This window comes from Geotrypetes seraphini, chromosome 4 (genome assembly GCF_902459505.1).
Source record: "Geotrypetes seraphini chromosome 4, aGeoSer1.1, whole genome shotgun sequence".
NCBI classification, from domain to species: Eukaryota; Metazoa; Chordata; class Amphibia; order Gymnophiona; family Dermophiidae; genus Geotrypetes; species Geotrypetes seraphini.
Genome location: NC_047087.1, coordinates 194,145,712 through 194,166,778, shown reverse-complemented (window position 1 = coordinate 194,166,778; position 21,067 = coordinate 194,145,712). Strand labels below are relative to the sequence as shown.

The window sequence follows — 21,067 nt, the reverse complement described above, 5'->3', positions numbered from 1 at the left end:
ATAGGAGTAGAGGTAGGTTATAGGGATAGGAGTAGAGGTAGGTTATAGAAATAGTCAGGGACCACTGCTCAGGCAATAGGCCTGATGGGCCGCCGCGGGAGCGGACCGCTGGGCGAGATGGACCTCTGGTCTGCCTCAGCGGAGGCAACTTCTTATGTTCTTATCTATTTGATAAATTTGTCTAATGTTTTTATCGATTTGTATGAATTTCTATGCAACTGATGTATTATCGCTGCGTTGTACAGCTTTTCTTTATTGTAAACCGCATAGAACCGAGGGGTGATGCGGTATAAAAATAAAATTTATTATTATTATTTATTTTTTCTTCATCACCATTTCCCCTTTTCTCTGCTTCTGAAAGAGTAAAAGGTGGTTTGCAGAACTCCAGCCTCCCAGCCTTGTCCTCCTATCATCATAGAATTTGACAGTAGGTATGAACTGCTGTTGCACATGTGATTCAGAGCCATAGGTTCAAGCTTATCTCTGGCTCTGCCCTCACTTCTTTACCACTAGAGATCTTTTGTGCATTTTCTGTGCCATGCATTTTGTTACCATTTTTGTATCCACTGTTTTCATTCAGAGGCCATTCCATGCATCTACCACCCTTTCAGTAAAATATTTCCCCCTAATTTTGCTCCTGAAGCTACCTCACTGGAGCTTTGTGCTGGGATCTCTTGTTCCAGAGCATTCTTTGAATAAATAAAAGAATGATTTATACTTATAATGTAGTTCCATGTCAACTGATCCAATTTCAAGGAGGATCCCCACTCAACCATCTCAGAAATTGATGACATTTTTTCAGGTGATATATTGGGACCTCTAATGAAGATATCCAAAGTTTTGGGGCATGATCTCAACTACATCTAGAGTTAGGGGCCCCTTGGGCTGCTTTTTTGTATCTGCGGAAGATACTAAAACGATATCAACTTTGGATTCAGGTTGTGGAAAGATCCATTGGTCAAATAGGGTGAAAGCCACATTTCTAGGACAATTTTTTAGGCTGAATCCAAACATACTGTTGAGAACAGTGACAGATAGTTTGTTGGATCACTAGGAGGCCACAAAGTTGGTAAAAAAAAAATAAAAAGTCACAGAATGCACAAGTGCATGTTTAACTAGTCATGCCTCCTAATCTAGAAGCATCCCAAGGTTAAGAATTCAGGCAATGGAAGAGACTACAGCCAGTGGATGCCCCACAAGTTTTTTAAGCCCAATGTGCTTTTTGTTAATGACTTAAAGCTTCATCAAAATTGTTGGAAAAAAATGTTATGCAATTTTTTACCTAAGTTTGAAGCCATGTATCACTGAAGCTCATGCGAACCACTCTGAATTGACTCCCCAGTCATTAGTAGTGGTATAGAAATTTCCAATAAACAATAAACTGTACATTATCCAATCCTTTTCTTTTTTGTACCACTGGAAAGAGCAATTTTGGGGCTACAAAACTCACCTAGTTACATTTTAGACCCGTTTTTCCTAATAATTAATTGCAATTATTTTTTTTATTGTAATTTTCAGTTAACAATGCCGAGTAAAGCTGTTTAAATAAGGCCTTCTTGTATGAAGCCACGTTAGGCTTTTTTATCACCTGCTGTGGTGGTATTAGCTCTGACGCTCATAGGAATTCTGTGAGTGTTGGAGCTTTTACCATCGATGCAGCTTCATAAAAGGCACATAAGTTCTTTAAGTTAGACTTCATATAAGACACATAAGGTTCATAAGTTAGACGCCTAGATCAGCTAGCCACGCCGATCTAGGCGCTTAACTTTAGATGACTTTTATAGAATCCTATATAATAAAAGGCTAACTCGCGCATGCGCACTCCTATTTGTGTGCTTCCATGTTCAGTAGTTCCATGGCCGCATGAGTGCGCATGCGCGAATCCCCAGCACTTCCCTACACTTGCCGGAAGGACTGGACTGTATGAGTCCCTAGCACAAGCGTGTGGCCGACCCAGGATCGTGAGAGGATGCGCCATGCAAAGTGCTGCACACTACTGGAGGGGGAGGGACATACCGGCACAAACCTCCCGCCAGAGAGGAAGGGCTGAAGCCAGCAACAGCAGCGAATTGTAAACGCTGCTGTTGCCTGAAGCACCCGAGGCAGACGCTTCTCTCCCAGCGAGATGACTTTAATATCAAACCTCCCTCCAGCGTTAGCAGTCGCAGCACACTAAACAGGCTGCTTCGGCCGTTGAGTCTCTCTGTTGCGTCATTGATGATGTCATCAGTGACGTGGCAGAGGGACTCAACTGCAGGAGAAAGGCCGAAGCAGCCTGTTTAACGTGCTGCGGCTGCCAACGCTGGAGGGAGGTTTGATATTAAAGTCATCTCGCTGGGAGAGAAGCGTCTGCCTCGGGTGCTTCAGGCAACAGCAGCGTTTACAATTCGCTGCTGTTGCTGGCTTCAGCCCTTCCTCTCTGGCCGGTCCTGCCTACTTCCTGTTTTCATGAAGACAGGACCGGCCAGAGAGAAAGACCTGAAGCCAGCAACAGCAATGAATTGTGAATGCTGCTGCTGACCAATGAAGTAGTTAAATGAGGAGAGGGAGCAGAGGGGGAGAGAATGGCTTGGAGGGAAGGAGGAAGGTATGCCAGATCAAGGGTAAAGGAAGGAGGAGATGGAGAGAGGCCATATGGAACAGAGAGAGAGAGAGCGGACACTGGATGGAAAGAGAAGAGAGGGGCAAGACAGAGGGTGAACAGTAGATGGAAGGGGTAGAGAGAGGGAGACACACCGAATGGAAGTGTGGAGGACAGGGGGAGCAGACGTTGAAAGGAGGGGGCCAGGGAAAGACACAGACAGAAAGAATGACAGTGTCCAAGGAGAGAGAGACAAATTAAAAAAAACAAAACAGACAGACAGACATCTACTCTAGCACCCGTTAATGTAACGGGCTAAAACACTAGTCTGGACATAACTGCCTAAGTCAAAATCGGTTAATCATTGCACAGTCTGGGAGTGGTGCAGTGCAGATATTCAGCCTTTAATCGGTGAAGATAGTCAAATAGGACCACAGAAGTAGCAGTTGTGTCTTTGGTTGGCTTAACTTAGCCCTTAAGGCAGTATATCGGCATTTAACTGGCTAAGTGCTGTACATGTCACACAAACCCAGATATTCAATGCCAGTGCCGCCATTTAATATCTGCCGATATTACTCCATCTCTTCCTCTTCTGAAATGGTGGGTTGTACAAGTGATAATGAAATAAGGAAAACCCTTAAAATGTAAAATAATTAAATTTTAAAATTTTCCGATGTAACCTCAGTGCAATAATCCAAGCTATAAGCCTCGGAAACCCGAGTGCTCAGGCTTAATTAAGTGTAAAGGGGCTGCTTCTCACGCCTCCTTAGCACCATCATAGGCGTACATCGTGTGTATTAATATCAATCACCAAAAAGTGCAAATCTTAAATAGCATTATTCAAAAATTACAATCCATCAAGTCAGAAAAGTGTTCAAACTAGCGATATCTAAGAACTTATCTCAGGGGCTTCTCCATTGTTCTCAATATTCTAGTTAGTGAAGTATCTTCAATATACATTCCTGGCGCGTGTTCAACGCTGGTAGGTAACGGCTCATCCGAGCCCAGTTTCAAGATGATTTCCTTCCTCAGGAGCCAATATTAATATTTCACAAGCTATCTCCGCACATAGCAAGCCCAAGAAGATCCGTGGCTCAACATTGAATTTCCGGGGATAATGCCAGTGACAGTCAGCAAAATGTGATTACTTCTGGTTGAATATCTGGTCTTTAATTTTAGTTTTTTGTTTAGTGTGGTAGATGTGTTAGTAAATGTTAATAAATAGAAAATGGAAATAAGGTAATATCTTATTATTGAACTAATTTTAATACATTATAATCAACTTTTGGAGACCTCAACCTCCTTCCTCAGAATAGGACAGAATGCCATAAAAGCGGTATACTGTCCTGAAGAAAGCTAACTGAAAAATGTATTTAGTCCAATAAAATTGTATCATCTTAATTTCCATTTTTATTTGAATTAATTTGTGATGCAATCATTGGAATATGTCAGATTTTGAAATTTACATCTGCTATCTTTATATTTTGCACAGTGCAGGGGTTGCACAGTATGCAGAGTCTGACTTGGGAGTTATTTTTGTCTACATGTTTCTATTTTTAGTTTGTGGTTACTTAGTCTTATTCTATATTGAGTGGGGGTCTATCCGTGTTCTGCATGTGTGAAAGATACATGGTTTTCTGTTAGCTTTGTCTGTGCAGAATTGATCTATGCTGGTCTAGCTTGTTTAGTTTTCCAGCTTGTTTATTATTATGGATGATCTAGTGTCCACTGTAGTGCTTATGGTGCTGTCTTTTGCTAGGTAGGACCATATTGTGTGACTTGTAGAAATGCTGCTATTATGGTATGGTAAAATTACTCTGTAGATCCTGAGTGACATTTGTAGTATTTTTTTATTACTTTACAGTAAGCCTTGGCACTGGATTTTGGATTTGGATTTAGATCAATCTTTTCTTAGTAGTAGCTCAAACACAAATTACATTCAGATGTGATAGGTATTTTCCTGTCCCTGGAAAGCTTACAGTTTTAAGTTTTGTACTTGAGACAATGGAGGGCTAAGTGACTTGTCCAAGATCTCAAGGAGCAGCAGTAAGATTTGAATCATAGTTTTCCTAGCAGAGCTGAATCCTGAAGGCTATTTGGTAACCTATCAAAATCATTGATAATAGGGTGTTAAAAGAAATGATTCATCTCAGGCATCAAATACACTGGGTATGCCACTGGAAGTGAGGGAGGGGGGTGGCAGGAGGGAGGATATCCACAAAAGCTTGCCCAAAGCCCTGTGGTAGGGTTAATGCAGCCCTGGTGCTATGCAGTACCAGGGATGAGAAGCCAATTCAGTGGGTCATTTGATCTTCCAAGTGTAGACCACGATTAAGTGATATTATCACCTGCAGATGAAACGTCTTTAATATTTGCTGGTGCCTCAACAGGAAGGCTGTCAAGCCTCAACAGGAATGTTGCCTTTTCTGTTCTCTAGGCAGTGGCGTAGTAAAGGGGGGGGTGCCATCTTGCTAGGGGTGCTGGCAACCCTCCTCCTCCCTCCATACTCCCATTGGCAGCCCTCCACTCTCCTTGCTTTCACCAGTACCTTTTTTACTTTTCTGGCATTGCTGCCCTCATCAGCATCGGCACTCTCTCCGATGTCACTTCCCAGGTCCCGCACCTAGGAAGTGACATCAGGGGGCGAACTGACACCGACGCGGGCATGCTGCTTGCATCTGAGAAGTTAAAAAGGGAATGAGAAGGAGGGGGGCGCACACAAGAAGGGGAGCAGGGGAGGGGTGCCACCGCCCTGGATACCACTAACCCTCGCTACGCCACTGTTTCTAGGAGCCACTTAGTTTCTTTTCTCTAAGTTAAACTTTAATTTTTTTGTTGCAGGCTGGAAGTCCGACCTCAGTGTCTGCTCCTCACAGCTTCCCTCGGACCTCAGTGACCCCATCAAATCAGGACATCTGCAGGTAAAGTGCTGCTGCTGTGCCATCCTGGAGAAATCTGCAGCAAGGAGAATTTTTGAGGGGTTTAGTCATACTGCCTCTGATTATCACTGCCTTCAGAAAGAATTGGTTAACCAGTTTGGTGTTTTTCTTAAGAACATAAGAACTGGGTTAGACCAATGGTCCATCTAGCCCAGTATCCCATCTTTATGGTGGCCAATCCGGGTTACAAGTACTTGGCAAAAACCCAAATAGTAGCAACATTCCATGTTACCAATATAGGACAAACAGTGGCTTCCCCCATGTCTGTCTCAATAGTAGACTATGGTCTTTTCTTTCAGGAACTCGTCCAAACCTTTTTTTTTAAACCAGCTACATTAACCGCTCTTACCACATCCTCTGGTAGTGCCTTCCAGAGCTTAACTATTCTCTGAGTGAAAAAATATTTCTTCCTGTTAGTTTTAAAAGTATTTCCCTGTAACTTCATCGAGTGTCCCCTAATCTTTGTAATTTTTGACAGAGTGAAAAATTGATTTCTTTTCCTAGCTGAAGAGCCCTAACCTTTTTAATCTTTCCTCATATGAGAGGAGTTCCATCCCCTTTATCATCTTGGTCGGTCTTCTTTGAATCTTTTCTAGTTCCGCTATAACTTTTTTGAGATAAGGCAACCAGAATTGAACGCAATACTCAATGTGAGGGTCACACCATGGAGCGATATAGAGGCATTATAACATTCTTAGTCTTGTTTACCATCCCCTTTCTATTAATTCCTAGCATCTTGATTGCTTTTTTGGTGGCTGCCGCCACACATTGGGCAGAAGGTTTCAGCGTACTGTCTACAATGACACCCAGATCTTTTTGGGGGGAAGCTGACTCCTAAGGTGGACTTTAGCATCTGGTAACTACAGTATGATTTGGATTATTCTTCCCAATGTGCCTCACTTTGCATTTGTCCTCATTTCATCTGCCATTTGGACCCCAGGTTTCCAATTTCCTAAGGTCTGCCTGCAATTTTTCACAGTCTGTATGTGTTTTAACATCTTTGAACAGTTTAGTGTCATCAACAGCTTTAATCACCTTACTAGTCATTCCAATTTCCAGGTCATATATAAAAAGTTAAATAGCACCAGTCCCAGTACAGATTCCTTTCGCACTCCACTGGTTACCCTCCTCCATTGGGAAAAATAGCCATTTAACCCTACCCTCTGTTTTGTATCCGGTAACCAATTCCTGATCCTCAAATGTACATTATCTCCTATCCCATGACTCTTTAATTTTCTCTGGTTGTTTCTGTGCTATATGTATAAGATATGCACCTAAATGCAAATTCTGAATCTCATTCTTTTTCAAAAGAATCAATAAAATGATAATTTCCAAACTAGCCAGCCCAGGTGCAGAATCTACAAATAGTTTGCACTGATATATTTTGTGCAGATTTTCAAAGGGAAAGATTGCATCTGCTTTTTGTGGGGGCCAAGTCTGGCTGAGAAACAACATTGCATACATTATAGAAAAAAAACTTTTAAATGCAGAGCACATACACTAAGTTCAAATCTTGACACCTCTCCTTAACCCACCTAAGAGCTTGTGTATTGTAGAATCCAATGCATGTTTTTCCCCTCCCCCCATATCTATGGTCACAATTGATATAAAGACCCCTCATTTTCTCAAACTGCACCAGAAAGTTATATCACAAAGATGTAAGTTTAGATAGATAATAACGCATCCCATGTTCTCTTTACTAAATGTTAAGAACATAAGAAGTTGCCCCCGCTGAGTCAGACCAGAGGTCCATCTTGCTCAACGGTCTGCTCCCGCGGCGGCCCATCAGGCCTAGTGCCTGAACAGTGGTCCCTGATTAATTTTATAACTTACCTCTAATCCCATCCCTATAATCTACCTCTACTCTTATCTGTACCCCTCAATCCCTGTTCAAAGGGAAGCAGGAGCTTTTGCTTCCAGGATGCAGCTATTTCTAAGCAAACTGCTTTGACAGGGTAAAAACTGCCTTTACATTGGCCCATGCAGGTCATCTGGAAGATGAATTAACAATTACACTCTGACCTCCAAAGGTATAGAGCTACATTTCCCCCAATGCCTTCAGATGGCAATAATGCACTTTTCACCCAGTACTGCTTCCCCTTGGACACTCCTACAAGGAAAGTACCCTCCAAGCCACATTGCCTTCAACAAAATTTATTCACTATACTGTACATCAGTGGTTCCCATCCCTGCCCTGGAGGACCACCAGCCAGACAGGTTTTCAGGATAGCCTTAATGAATATGCATGGAACAGATTTCTATACCTGTCCCTCCATTACATGCATATCTCTCTCATGCATATTCATTAAAGCTATCCTGAAAACCTGACTGGCTGGTGGTCCTCCAGGACAGGGTTGGGAACCACTTCTGTACCTCATTTAGTAGAGTGCTTTTTGATTGATTGTTTCCAGTTTGTATCCTTGGCGTCATGAATAGTATTCAGAAAATTAGATTCAGAAACAAAGCATATAGTCGCTAATGGCGCATAGTTGTAAAACAATCCTGGGCCTTGGAATGAGTTCTGGACTTTAGTAGGTGTACTACAATTTTCCCATACTATCATCAGCTCACAAAGCCTTCTGCTTCTCGTTTCCTTTACCATCTGTCCAAGAAAGTGGGTTCTAAGCCCAGCTCATGTCAATCACCATCACTCCCTTATCCCCTAAGAAATGAGTCTGAACTCCATTTCATATCCATTCCTTCTCTTTCATAAGCAAGTCCTAACCCAAGTTTCTGCTCGTCACGATCATTTGGCATCCCACCAAAGAAATGAATGCTAACCCCAGCACTTACCCTTGCTCTCATTCCTGTGTCACCTAAGCAGCCAGGCCTAAAACAGGCTTATGCTAATTGTGCCCATTTGCATATGTCCTAGAAAATAAATCCTATCTCCAGAGATGACTGTTTCTGTTTGACTGGGCAGGATCTTCTCCCTCTCCTATAAACACTTTTTCTTCCATAGGAAGTTAAAAACATGTAGGGTCCAATATTCATAGCCATTTAACCAGACCTTGCTTGGTTAAATGGTGCTGAGTGCCCTGGTCACCGACATTCAGTGGCTTTCAAATGGAAAATGCTGCTAAATATCAGCTCTGACCACCACTACACTGTCCAGTTAGTGGCAGGGTGTTCCATGGGCAGAGCTTAGACAAAGCGGTTAGCAACAATATTCTGTCCACTAAGGCCCGGATTCTCAAACCAGCACCAGTAGGCACCCATACCTCTGATATAAACACCATCCAAATGGCGTTTTTAACTGAGATTTGAGGCGCATACTGCCGCCTAGAAAATCAGCGCCAGAATCGTACCTACATAGGCGCTTTAGGCTGCCGAATGCCAAAGTAGGCATGGCCAATGACGGAAGTGGTGTTAGGCAGCCTAAAGCTACTTAGGTGCAATTCACATGAAGATAAGCACTGGAAAGGTAGACATGGAAAACCCTGGCCTACATTTCCGGTGCCTATCTTTCACGTCGATGAGATTCCAAAACTGGTGCCGAAGCGATTGACGTGATCAGCAGCCACTTTTAAGGTGGTCACTGATTTCGGTGCCAGTTCGAGAATCTGGGCCTAAGTGGTTAAGTAAATGAATAAAGTTAGGACAACAAAAAGGCTGTCCTAACTTTATCTGCCAAGCTAACCATGCACTGATCTGAGTGCAGTTAGCTTCTGGGTGGTCACTGTGACCTGGATATTCAGTACTGATTCCCAGATAAAGTCCAGCTTTGAATACCTGGGCTCAATTCAGCCCACAGGGATCAGAGGCTTAAAAGAAACTGCTGGTCCCTTCCTATGCTTATTTTCCATTTTCTTCAAAGTACCCATTCAGTCTGATTTCACAGATCTGAGAATCAACACTGTACTCACCCTCCTCTGGTGTCTTTACAGAGGTCATCTGCTGAGCTTTTACTACCAAAGGTTCCAGCAGTGGGGGTTGTTGGGGGGGAGAGGGGTGGAATTGGAGGCACTTTTGTTAACAATAAGCTCAAGAAACAGTCATTTCTCATCCCACCCTTGTTAAATCTACTGCTTTTCTAATATTTGGGTGTGGATATACACATGAGCATAGTAGGCATCTTTGGCCAGAATGACCTGTAGCACCCTGGGTCTTCTCATTAATGGGGACCACCAGCTCTCACTGTGTTCATCATGTTACCATAGTCCTTTTACTTTTCATTGCTGTAATGACTGTTGTCTCTCTTTTCATTCTCTTTGTTTTCCATTCCATGCTTTGCCGTGCACTGTGCCTTCAGTGCTGGTGTAGCTTTCTCTGGCTCTCACCACCACAGTCCCATGCAGTGTGCTGTTAGGTTGAAAAGCACTGACGGCTTGACCACAGGGGTCACTGTGACTGTAATCTCTCATGATGCGTTACAGCCAGTACCCAAGAGAGTGGAAACCTGTGCGCTGAAGTCCAGGGACAGAAGTCAATCTCTAACCGTCTCCAAATCTCTGAACAACATGGATCAGGCAGCCTTAAAGAACCTCACCTTCATTGAATCCACAAGATCTGAAGGAAAGTTGGCACCAGTTCCAGAACTCCAGCCGCAGATCAGTTGTTTTCCCCATAAGGAAAAGATGAGCCACATCAAGGACCTGCCTATCAGTGACTCCACACATAATGATGATGCTTCTGGTCTGCCCTTTTCTGCAGCCTGCACCAATGTTTCAGAGGCTAGAATCAGCCATGGTAGCATATGGATTCCACTTCTGCAAGAGAAAGTGGACAGTGAAGGAGCAAAGGGCAAGGCCCTGCTCCGCTACCTGTTTTCTTTCTCTCAGGTCTCAAATACAAACAGGATCCACAGAATCTCAGAGCCAGAGGCATACCCTTCTCATGCACTGGCAAAAAATGGAGAGTTCTGCTCTGCTGACATGGGAGATGATGATGTTTTTGAAGAAGACGCGGCAGTCAAGTGGAAGGCAAGAGGGCATCGGGCACCGCTGTGCTCTGTGGAGGACAGTGACGTAGAGTGCCCTTCTCCTCTCTCAGAAAAGGTGTCTCCTGTATCCCTCATATCAATGTCTGGGGATGTGTGCAGGTTGGTTTAAGAGAGCCTCTCTCCTCAAAAGTCTCTTTGCTTAGTTCTGACCTGTCTGCTTCCTCCCTTCTAGTTCTACCTTAAGCCCTGAGTGCAACTTTTAATTGGTCTGTGGGTTTAATACACTGGAACCCTGTAAAATTGAAAATTCTAATATACTTTACAGTCTTTTCCCCTCAAAATATTTGTATGCTGGGAAAATCTTCTGGTGAATAGTCACTTACTACAACAGGAGCATACATGGAGTATCAAAATAATTTAAAATATATAGAGCAAACCCCTTACAGTTCCATGACAGCAGCTTGATTTAGATACACAGTACACGATGTCTATATGTATGTTGTAGGTAAATATTACATGGAAATCTGCTTTCTGATGCTATCCTGGTATTTCAGAATTAGTAAGCGTAGCTCCTGAGCTGATGTAAATATATGCAGCTGCATTTGAGCCACTGTTTTGGTAGCTTTTGTGATGCTATTTTATAAGGACACATTTGTATCTATGCATCTTTGTAAAATAGCATAAGTGTAGGACTGTAGGTGCCTATTTGGCCAATATAAAGTACAGTCCCAACCCAGTCTTCGCTCCATTCCTCATTTGTCAGTCGATGCAGGACTTAACATGCACTGCCAAGTTGCTGCATTATCTGATAGTCTGGTTCTAATTCCTGCATCAATTGCTTAATGCACTTTAGTACGAGGGAATCGAGGTTTCTTAGTAGAATTTACGACAAAATTAAATATACGTCTGAATCACTAAGAAGCAACCTAGGGGAAGAAGCATGGAGGGAAAAGCATACAAAACATGCTTCTTGAAATTATTTCCAACCTTTATGTGTCTGTAACTGTGTATATGTTGGCTCTGTGTATGATCAGAAGAGTAGAAAAGAGGGGTGAAGCACTCGGGAAACAGATCAAGCTGGGACTGCAACTTTATTTGGCTGCTTAATGCTAGCACAGTAAGACACCAACTAGTGATAAGAGGCACCATTTGTAAACCAGGAGCTGACAGGGCAGAAGCAACTGGGGATCATTCCTGCTTCGTCACTAGGCACCAAGGAGATCCCCAGTAGGTGGGGGAGGGAGAAGAGGTGAAGGGAATGTAGGGTACTGCGGGGGACTCCAATATTGCTGGGACTGTTGGCGGAGTGGGTGTACTACAAGAGGAGGGGGCTCGATCGTGCCAGAGTTGTGGGGGTATTGAATTCCACCACTGCTCCCTTTAACAGTAGCACACCCAACTTAGAGTCCACTATCGCTTCCTTTTCACTGCCAAGAACACACAATGTTCCCAACTGTAGCAAAGCAAATTGATGTTTGCATATTTTACTTCAGCAGTATTTATAAAATCATGACTCCCACAGTAAATATTGCTGCTGTAACTACCCTTTGAGTAATGATTTTCATTTCACGTATTTAGTCTGGTAAAATGGGGAGGGTGGAATTTTGAACAGATAAGATTTACCTGGATAAATTCATTTATTTTGCATACCAGTACCCTTACATAAGAACATAAAAAATAGCCTTACTGGACCAATGGTCCATTAAGCCCAGTAGCTCGTTCTCACGGTGGCCAATCCAGGTCACTAGTACCTGGCCAAAACCCAAGGTGTAGCAATATTCCATGCTATCAATCTAGGGCAGTGGTCTCAAACTTGCGGCCCACCAGGTACTATTTTGAGGCCCTTAGTATGTTTATCCTAAACACAAAAGTAAAATAAAACAGTTTCTTGATCATATGTCTCTTTAGCTATAAATTACAATATTATTATTAAGACTTAGCCAAAAGGAAAGATTTATAAACTATAAAGAGTTTTACCTCATGCAAAATTGTCATTTCTTTAATAAGACATTAACTATTTTTTTCTGAGGCCCTCCAAGTACCTACAAATCCAAAATGTGGCCCTGCAAAGATTTGAGTTTGAGACCACTGATCTAGGGCAAGAAGTGGCTTCCCCCGTGTCTTTCTCAATAACAGACTATGGACTTTTCCTCCTGGAACTTGTCCAAACTTTTCTTAAAACCAGCTATCCGCTCTTACCACATCCTCCGGCAATGTGTTCAGAGCTTAACTATTGCTCTGAGTGAAAAAAAAATTTCCTCCAATTGGTTTTAAAAGTATTTCCCTGTAACTTCATCTAGTCTTTGTAATTTTTGACGGAGTGGCATAGTGGCAGGAGGCATCATATTTTGCTGCTATAGTTGCTGTTTCTCTTATTCTGCCAGGATTATACAGAGTTTACCATGCTCATTTGTTTGTAGGAAATGTTTTTTATTTTCTCTGCCAAGGCGCAACAATATTCAGGAGCTCTCATCCGGGTTGCAGACCTTGTGACTCGGATAATTACTGCCAACAGGGGTATTCGAAGGCGCTCTCCAGATAGCACCACTGAAAAACTTAGACTGTTTCTGTACTATCTGGCTACCCCCAAATTCTATAAAATTGGGTCCCCATATTTACACTTGACAAGCAAATTAGCATGCATAAGTTACAGAATAGGGTCAGTTGCACGCATAAATTAATTTAATGAGGAACTGATTGGTGTTAGTTAGCAATAATAAGCTGTAAATGGCCTTAATTGGTACTAATTGACACCAATTAGCAATTGGTCTCTATTCTATTAGTAGTACACACAAATCTGTCATACCCAACTTCTAAGAAGTGTAGGCATGAGAGGGGTATGGGCAGTTCAGGGCTGTTCCTAGGATTTGTATGTACAGGCTAAAGAATGCTGCTGTTAGTGTGTAACTAACATCAAGTAGGTATGCACTCTTATGCCAGCTATTAAGCTGGCATAAATGTTCGTGCCTAAAGTTATGCATGTAAATGGATACTTCTGTTACACAAAGCATACGAGTCCTGATAGTAAGTGATCGTCCAATACTCGCAAGTTGATTGCAGAAGGATGAAATTAACATTCTTCAACTCCGCCCCCTCCTCCAGTGCTGCAGTGCCCTCGTCAGTTTTTTTTTCCTTCTGCAAGTGAATTGAGAAGGTGTATTTCTGATCTGCTCTGACAATCTTTTATTATTTGGGGGGGATTTATTAAATTTGATTTCAAGGCTTTTCAGTGCTGGGGATCCTGTTGACCCTGGGGCAGCTCTGCCTGGGAGAGGACGCAGACTCTGTGTTAGAAGTTAACTCCTGTTCAGAGGGGCCTGCATTGGACCGTGTGGAGCTCAGGGTCCATTCCACTTGAAGCTGGCTTGCATCATGATATATCAGGTGCTTGAGCGCAGGCTATTTAACCCTAGTGTCAGTCTCTTTGGGCTTCACGGATGCCGGCTGCGTGACTTCCTCCCTCTTCTCTCATGTGGATCTGCGGCTTTAAAGCTCAGTTGAGCTTTGAGTCTGACTTGCAGTCCGAAGATCCAAGCTCTTGGACCTGATTTGCTGAGGCAGGGTCCTCTCCAAATTCCAGCTTCTGTGTTAGCTGCAGAGGCAAATGGAATAAGAGTCTACGTAGATTGATTATGTCTTCCCTTTCTTACGAGGGTTTTAGAAAATCATTAACAACCTACTTGGTTGATAAATTTGTATAATTGATTGGTCAAGTTAATACATTGTGATTTCATTAAGTAATTTGATATATTTTCAGTTTTTTCTTGTAAACCGCATTCTTTCAAGTTTTATTAAAAATTTTGATATAATGCTTATAAAAATTTCTAAGCAATTTCCATAATAAAAATGGGGTAAAGGAACATATAAAACTGACATCGACATAACTAACTTGAGGCTCAGGGAAGGAGGGGTAGAACTATAAATTATTATAGTAAAGAGGAACAAAAAAGGCTAAAACATTAGGGCATGGAGTTAAAACGCTGCCAGATTGGAACCTGAATAGCAAGTTGCAATAATGTGACTTGTGTGGCATACAGATTGAACAGCAAGGTGTTGCGGTCTGAAAATAAAGTTGTTATTATTATTAACCCAGCACAGACAGTGAGTACTGCCTGTAGAAGTCTATGGGAAAATCAGTGTTGGGGGGGGGTCTGAGTTTGCATGTTTTAATCATTTCTGGGATTGTTTTAGGGTGAACACACTGTATAACAAACCAGATGGTAAGAAACCCAAACTATAGCATACAGCTTAAATATAAATGGTTTCTACTCTCAGTAAATGTTATGTCCAATATTTAAAAAAATGCCTACTCTAAAGAGAGGAAAAGGAATCTCAGAAACCTGCTCAGAACTAATTGTACAAGGAAATGAATCCAAGATTTATAGGTTCCAGATTTCAATCATAGTTTCAAAAAACCTCTCTTGTATGTGTTTATGTATAACAAGTGAATATGTGATGTTCAATTGAAAATTAAACTCGATACTAAATCCCACTATCGTGAATACTATTAAGTGCAGTATCATTAACATTCAACATACGCCAAATCTTGGCTGGCAATCTTTCATGCAACAGTATAGATTCTAATTCAAATATCAATCACTATCAAATTCATAAATTGAAAAACTCTCTATGTCATGAAGATTGTTTTTTATTTAAAGACCTTGCAACAAAGAGTGATTGAAGGAACACATATCTTTTTACAGCCATGTTCCTATGGGACCCATTTCGCCAGTAATGGCTGCTTCCGGGGTCAAAAATTAATGGCTGTTTTTCTTTGCTAAATGCTCTGGATCAATGATTGTATTTAACATCCTATAAAAAATCAAGAAAAAATTGTCATCAATCATGCTGCTGGAAAGAACTATTACTGTGAATAAACATATTTGGACACATTTACTGAATATAATAAAGGATTCAACTTCAGCTACATGCTGAGCCCAGCTGGAAAAAATTTTAATATTGAATGTAACATCTTAAAACCATAGGAGGACCTGACTTTAATATCATATAAGCTCTCGTGACATCAAAAAGTAATCAGAAATCAGAAAGCATTCAAAAAGGCTGGTGCATGCGCAAGTTTTAAGTGGCTGCTTAAAAATATTTATACGTTATTACTTATACTAGAGCTTATTACTAGAGCAAATTACAAAGCATGTAGCTACTTAAAAATAATGTAATAAAAACATTGTGTGACCACTTTCTATACTTTTAAATGTAGCAGCTCATATTATTGTCAAAGTATAGAAAGTAGTCACACAATGTTTTTCATAACAATGTTTTTTATTACATTGTTTTTAAGTAGTCACATGTTTTTAAATTTGCTCCAGTAATAAGTTGATTCTTGGAAACGTATAAAAATTTTGGGCAAAGCGCAGGTACATGGACTCTGCAGAGCCCAGGAAAGGACATAGAGAACCCCAGAAGGATGCCTCAGGGACTTCTAGTCAGGGGTTTATCCCGGAGTTTGTGAGTTTATTGTGGAAAGCCTACTTAAAACTATTGGAGGTCTCCTACTTTGGTCAAGGTGGTAATGGTGGCTGCACAAGGGGACATATCTCCACATGTGCTTTCTACACCAGAAATTTCTGAGCAGAAGCCAGAGGACCAGTCCAAGGATGACTTGGGGGGTGGGGAAGGAACTGGAGGTTGGTTTCTATGCCTTTACTGTCCCAGAGTGCCTCGTCTCTCCTGGGGGACTTAGGACCAGAATAGAGATGGGAGGACATAGACTGTAGTCCTCATTGAGCAAGGGAAGGACCCAACAGTATGCCGACTATTACAATGTTGGTGCTGCAGGAGCTCATCCCAGAGTCACTATGGGAGTTTAACCTGGAGCCTCTACTGACAGCAATGGCGCAGTGTTTAATTATGAGTGCTTCTCAGGTGCAGACTTCATTTTTTCCATCGCATCTAGATCTAACTTCCCTAATTTTGGGGCATTGGGAGGTCCCTGAGGGGAGCCAAGACAATGACAAGACTGTATCCTATGGCCCTTGATTTCAGCAGTTGTTTGTTCAGCCTAAAGTGGACTCACTGGTAGCTCAGGTTACCAAGTGTATGTCCCTCCCCACTAAGGGGTGTTGGGGGGGGGGTGTAGTCTTGAAGGATGCACAGGACCGCAGAGTGAATGTAGTCTTCAAATATCAGTTTGAAGCCTTAGCCTTGGGATTTAAGGCAGTCTCAGTGGCCTCGTTCATAGCATGTGCCTATCATACGAGAGTCCGTCAACTTGAAAGCACAGATGATGAGGTGTGTCTTCCGCTAGTCAAGACAGGAATTGATTATATGACTCTGTATGACATCAGAGGCCCGAGCAAGGTCTCCATTTATTCTATCTCAGCCTGCAGAATGTTTTGAATTAGACTATGGGCAGGAGATTTGGTTTCTAAAGCCACATTAAGTAAACTTCCCTTCAGGAGCAGATGCTTTTTGGAAAAGGTTTGGATGATCTCATGACCAGTTGTGGCTGATTGCCGACCAAAGACTGCCAGATAGTAGACCTTGAAACTCTCATGGATCTATCCAGAATAATTTTGTGGCTCCAGGAACTTTTGTCAGTACTCTGGAGGTTCCTCCACTCAGAGGGGCAAATTCTGTAAAGGATGCCTAAAAGTTAGCCTTTGTTTAGACATCCAGGAGCACAATGTTCAGCTCGATTCTATTATGCATAGATGCACAATAGAGAATCGCACTCAGCATCCAGCCAATTTAAGCGTGTCTATATATTAAGACGTCCTTTATTTGACTTGCCTTTTAGGCATCACATACACATCCTAATGATGTCTATAATATTATCGCGTTTTAGCGTTATGATGTCATTAGAATGGTGATTTTATGATGTTTTTTTACATTAAAATTGTATGCAGCAAAATGGCACCACTATAATATTTTATTTATCTTTTAATTATTTATATACCACTTATATACTAAGTGGTATTTACATTCAGCTACTTTATCATATTTCCCTTCTGTCCCGGTGGGCTCAAACTCTTATCTAGTGTACCTGTGGCAATGAGGGGAATAAGTGACTTGCCCAGGGTCACAAAGAGCAGTAAAGGATTTGAACCCACAACCTCAGGGTTCTAAGACTATAGCTCTAACCATTGTGCCACACACTCAGCCACAAAACCACTTGTCAATTTAAAAGCCAAGCTTATGACCCCTTGATTCATTCTCTAGGATAAATATCAAATACAGTCAAACCTCGGTTTATGAGTGCACCGGTTTGCGAGTGTTTTGCAAGACGAGCAAAACATTCTCGCAATCGTGACTTTCAAACCGAGCATTGACTCGATTTGCGAGTCCCCCCACTCGCTAACTGGTATCGCCTCCCTACCCGCAAATGCCCCCCCCCCGTGAACCAGCATTGCCCCCTCAGAAACAGATTTCAGACTTCCTGATGATGTCAGTTCCCACAGCATGGCTAATATCTGAAGGTACTAGGTACCATGACAACAACAGTAGAAGTAGTTTCCTGGGCTAGGGCACATATGCGTCCCCTTCGTCAGACCCTGCTGTGGTCTCCATGGAAGGATTCACTCCAGAAGCCACTGGCAAGGGCGGTGGAAGCCTGGAGAAACTTGCATTGGTGGCTGTGTTAGGAGTCCCTGGCAAGAAGAGTGCTGCTGCACATACCTGATTGGGTGATTTTGATGACTGATGTCAGTCTCTATGACTGGGGAAGACATGGTCTCAAGCATCCAGTCCAAGGTCAATGGACTCTCACGTAGAGGAAGTGGCTCATACACCATCTGGAACTGTGAGCCATTTAGCTCAAGTTTGAAACTCTAGAGAAACACCTGGAAGGCAAAACGGTCAGGATTTTCTCAGATAATGCCATGGTGGTGGCTTATGTCAATCAACAGGGAGGCACCAGGAGTGCTCCACTGAGTCTGGAGGCCAAGCTGCTATTAAGTTGGACAGAGCTCCATCTGCAAGTGATTTCAGCGCCGCCTGTTGCAGGAGTAGACAATGTGCAAGTCGACTATCTCAACAGGAAGACCTTATACCCGGGGTAGTAGTCACTGTCCCAGAGGGCATTCGACTGCATAGTGAGACACTGGGGGTGTCCAATTATCAACCTCATGATGTCGGTAGACAATAAGAAAGTGGCTTGATTTTTCAACAGAAGATACCCTTGTCCAACTTTGGCTGACTCAAGGTCTGCTGTACTTGTTTTCCCCATGGGCTATAGGCCAGATCATCCATTGTATAGCAAACAATCATAAACGGATATTCCTAGTGACTCCAGATTGGCCGCATCAGCTGTGATATGGAGACTTGGTGTGCCTGCAAAGAGACAAAGGTCTCAGGCAACTGGTACATCTGGATCAACTCCCCTAGAGTAGAGGTGTCAAACTCAATCACATAAGGGGCCAAAATCTAAAACACAGGCTAAGTCACGGGCCAAATTTGTTATTAAGATAGTCTTAGAAGTATAGGGTTACAATCTCTCCAACCCCATGCCGGCTCTGTGGTATAAACAAAATAAATAAAAAAGACTTTTCCTCTCTTTTAGGTCCTAGTTCACACTTGCTATCTAACACCAGCTCTGACAACATTTCAAATCTGACATATTGTAATCACAAGATAGAAAATAAAATGATTTTTTCTACCTTTTGTTGTCTGGTCATTATTCAAATCATGTTGGTCCCAGGCTCTGGTTTCCGTTTGTCTTCTGAAAACTCGCTTGCCAGGATCTCTTGCCTATTTGTCGTTTTCTACTTTCTCAGTGCTAACCATCCATCTTCCATCTCTGTCCTCCCCTTCCATTTCCCGGAGGTTTGCCATCTTTCCTTTTTTCATCTCCATCCCTGCAGCTGCAGTGATGGACCCCATCATCCCCAGATCCACCATCTCTCCATTTATTTATTTAATTATTTATATATCCCTTATATCCTAAGTAGTTTACATTCAGGTACTTTATCGTAATTCCCTATCTGTCCTGGTGGGCTCAAACTCTATCTAGTGTACCTAAGGCAATGAGGGAATTAAGTGACTTGCCCAGGGTTACAAGGAGCAGCGAGGTATTTGAACCCACAACCTAAGGGTGCTAAGGCTGTAGCTCTAACCACTGCGCCACACAATCCCACACTTTTCTCTACCCTTTCATCCAGCATCTCTCCCTCCTTCCCCACCACCCCAGGGTCCACCATCTCTCCCTTTCTCTTCCCAACTACCCTCCTATCCAGTATCTCTATCCCTCCCTCCACACCATCCCTTGCATCCAACTTCTCTCCCTTTCTATTCCTTCCCTCCCTCCATCCCATTATCCACCATCTGTCTTCCTCTCCTCTGATTTTAGACCCATTATTTCTTCCCCTCCCCCCTAAGTCCGACATATGCACGTCTCTTTGGACCCCCCCCTTCCCTCCCTTCGTGTACTTCTACATCAGCCCCCCCCCCCCCCACGGCCTGCATTGTTTCCCCGTTCTTTCTAGAATCCTCTGGCTTCCTGGTCTCACCTTCAAAGCAGCCTGCAGAGGATCGCCAATGCTGTAGCGATCCTAGCAGGCTGCCATTGGCCTCCGAAGCACGTTCCCTCTGCCACGGTCCTGTATGTCAGAGGAGGGGTAGGACCACGGTAGAGGGAACGTGCTGCGGAGGCTGATAGCAGCCTACTATGATCGCTGCTACAGCACCGGTACTGCTCTGCAGGCTGCTTTGAATTTGAGGCTGGGAAGCCGGGAGAGAGATGGACAGTGGGATGGAGGGAGGGAAGGAATAGAAAAGGTATTTTCTCAAGGACCAAATCTAATTACACTGCAGGTTAGATGTTGACACCCCTGCCCTAGAAAATCTGGACTGCTTTGATCTTCCAGCTCTTGAGCATGGCTCATAGCTCTTGAGCATGCAGCCCTAGAGCAGAAAAGCTATTCAGATGTGATTATTTCTACCCTCCTAAGAGCAAAAGGACCATCTACGTTATGCTAAGGTCTGGAGGTTGTTTCAACAGTAGTGTACAAATGATCAGGTAGATCCTTGGAGAACTCCAGTGTTGATGGTTTTGGTTTTTCTGCAGGCAGGCCTGGAAAAGGTGTTTCATGTTTCAGAGCCCGAGTGGAAAAGGGCTTCTTTGCCTTCTATCCGATTTTTGAAGGGGGGCACTCAGGTTAAGACCTCCACTAAAATAGTTGTTCCCCACATGGAACCTTAAGATTGTCCTAAGCGGCCTCTGTAAGGCACGTTTTGAGCCTTTGCAGGAGGCATCCCTGCTGGATCTAACTCAGAAGACGGTCTTTCTGGTAGCCATAGCCTTAGCGAGGAGAGTCTTGTATGTACAGCCACTTTCATGCAGGGAAATGTTCCTCAGAATTACAGAAGCAGGAGTTTCTCTTCGTACGATCCCTTCATTTTTACTGAAGGTGGTGTCATCTTTCTATGTCAATCCAGAAGTCAGTTCTGCTTTTCAGACCACGGGTTCCAAGAAAAGGATCGAAGTGTTGAAATTGCTGGAGAAAGTGACCAATGAATTTTGGCTTTCAGATCATCTTTTTGTCTTAACCAATGCTACTAGGCTAAGCAAGCCAACATCTAAGGCGACCATGTCCAGATGGATTTGTATGGCGATCTCTTCGGTATATGTTGACTATGGCTGTATATGTTAGCTGTGGAAAACAGCCATCAATTGCTTTGAGAGCATACACTACTAAAAGTGTAGTGTCT

The 21,067-nt window shown here is 42.8% G+C and overlaps 1 protein-coding gene across 7 annotated transcripts in view; it reads left to right on the top strand.

Moving 5' to 3' along the window:
* Positions 1-21,067, top strand: part of MARCHF8 (membrane associated ring-CH-type finger 8) — a 154,046-nt gene that overhangs the window by 113,429 nt on the left and 19,550 nt on the right. For 5 of the 7 annotated variants that reach the window (XM_033942618.1, XM_033942615.1, XM_033942616.1 and 2 more), the window contains 2 exons: positions 5,423-5,502; positions 9,773-10,561. In XM_033942618.1, the coding sequence (XP_033798509.1) occupies positions 5,423-5,502; positions 9,773-10,561 (869 nt within the window). The remainder of the gene's footprint in view (positions 1-5,422; positions 5,503-9,772; positions 10,562-21,067) is intronic. The other 2 variants (XM_033942619.1, XM_033942620.1) reach the window with 1 other exon arrangement.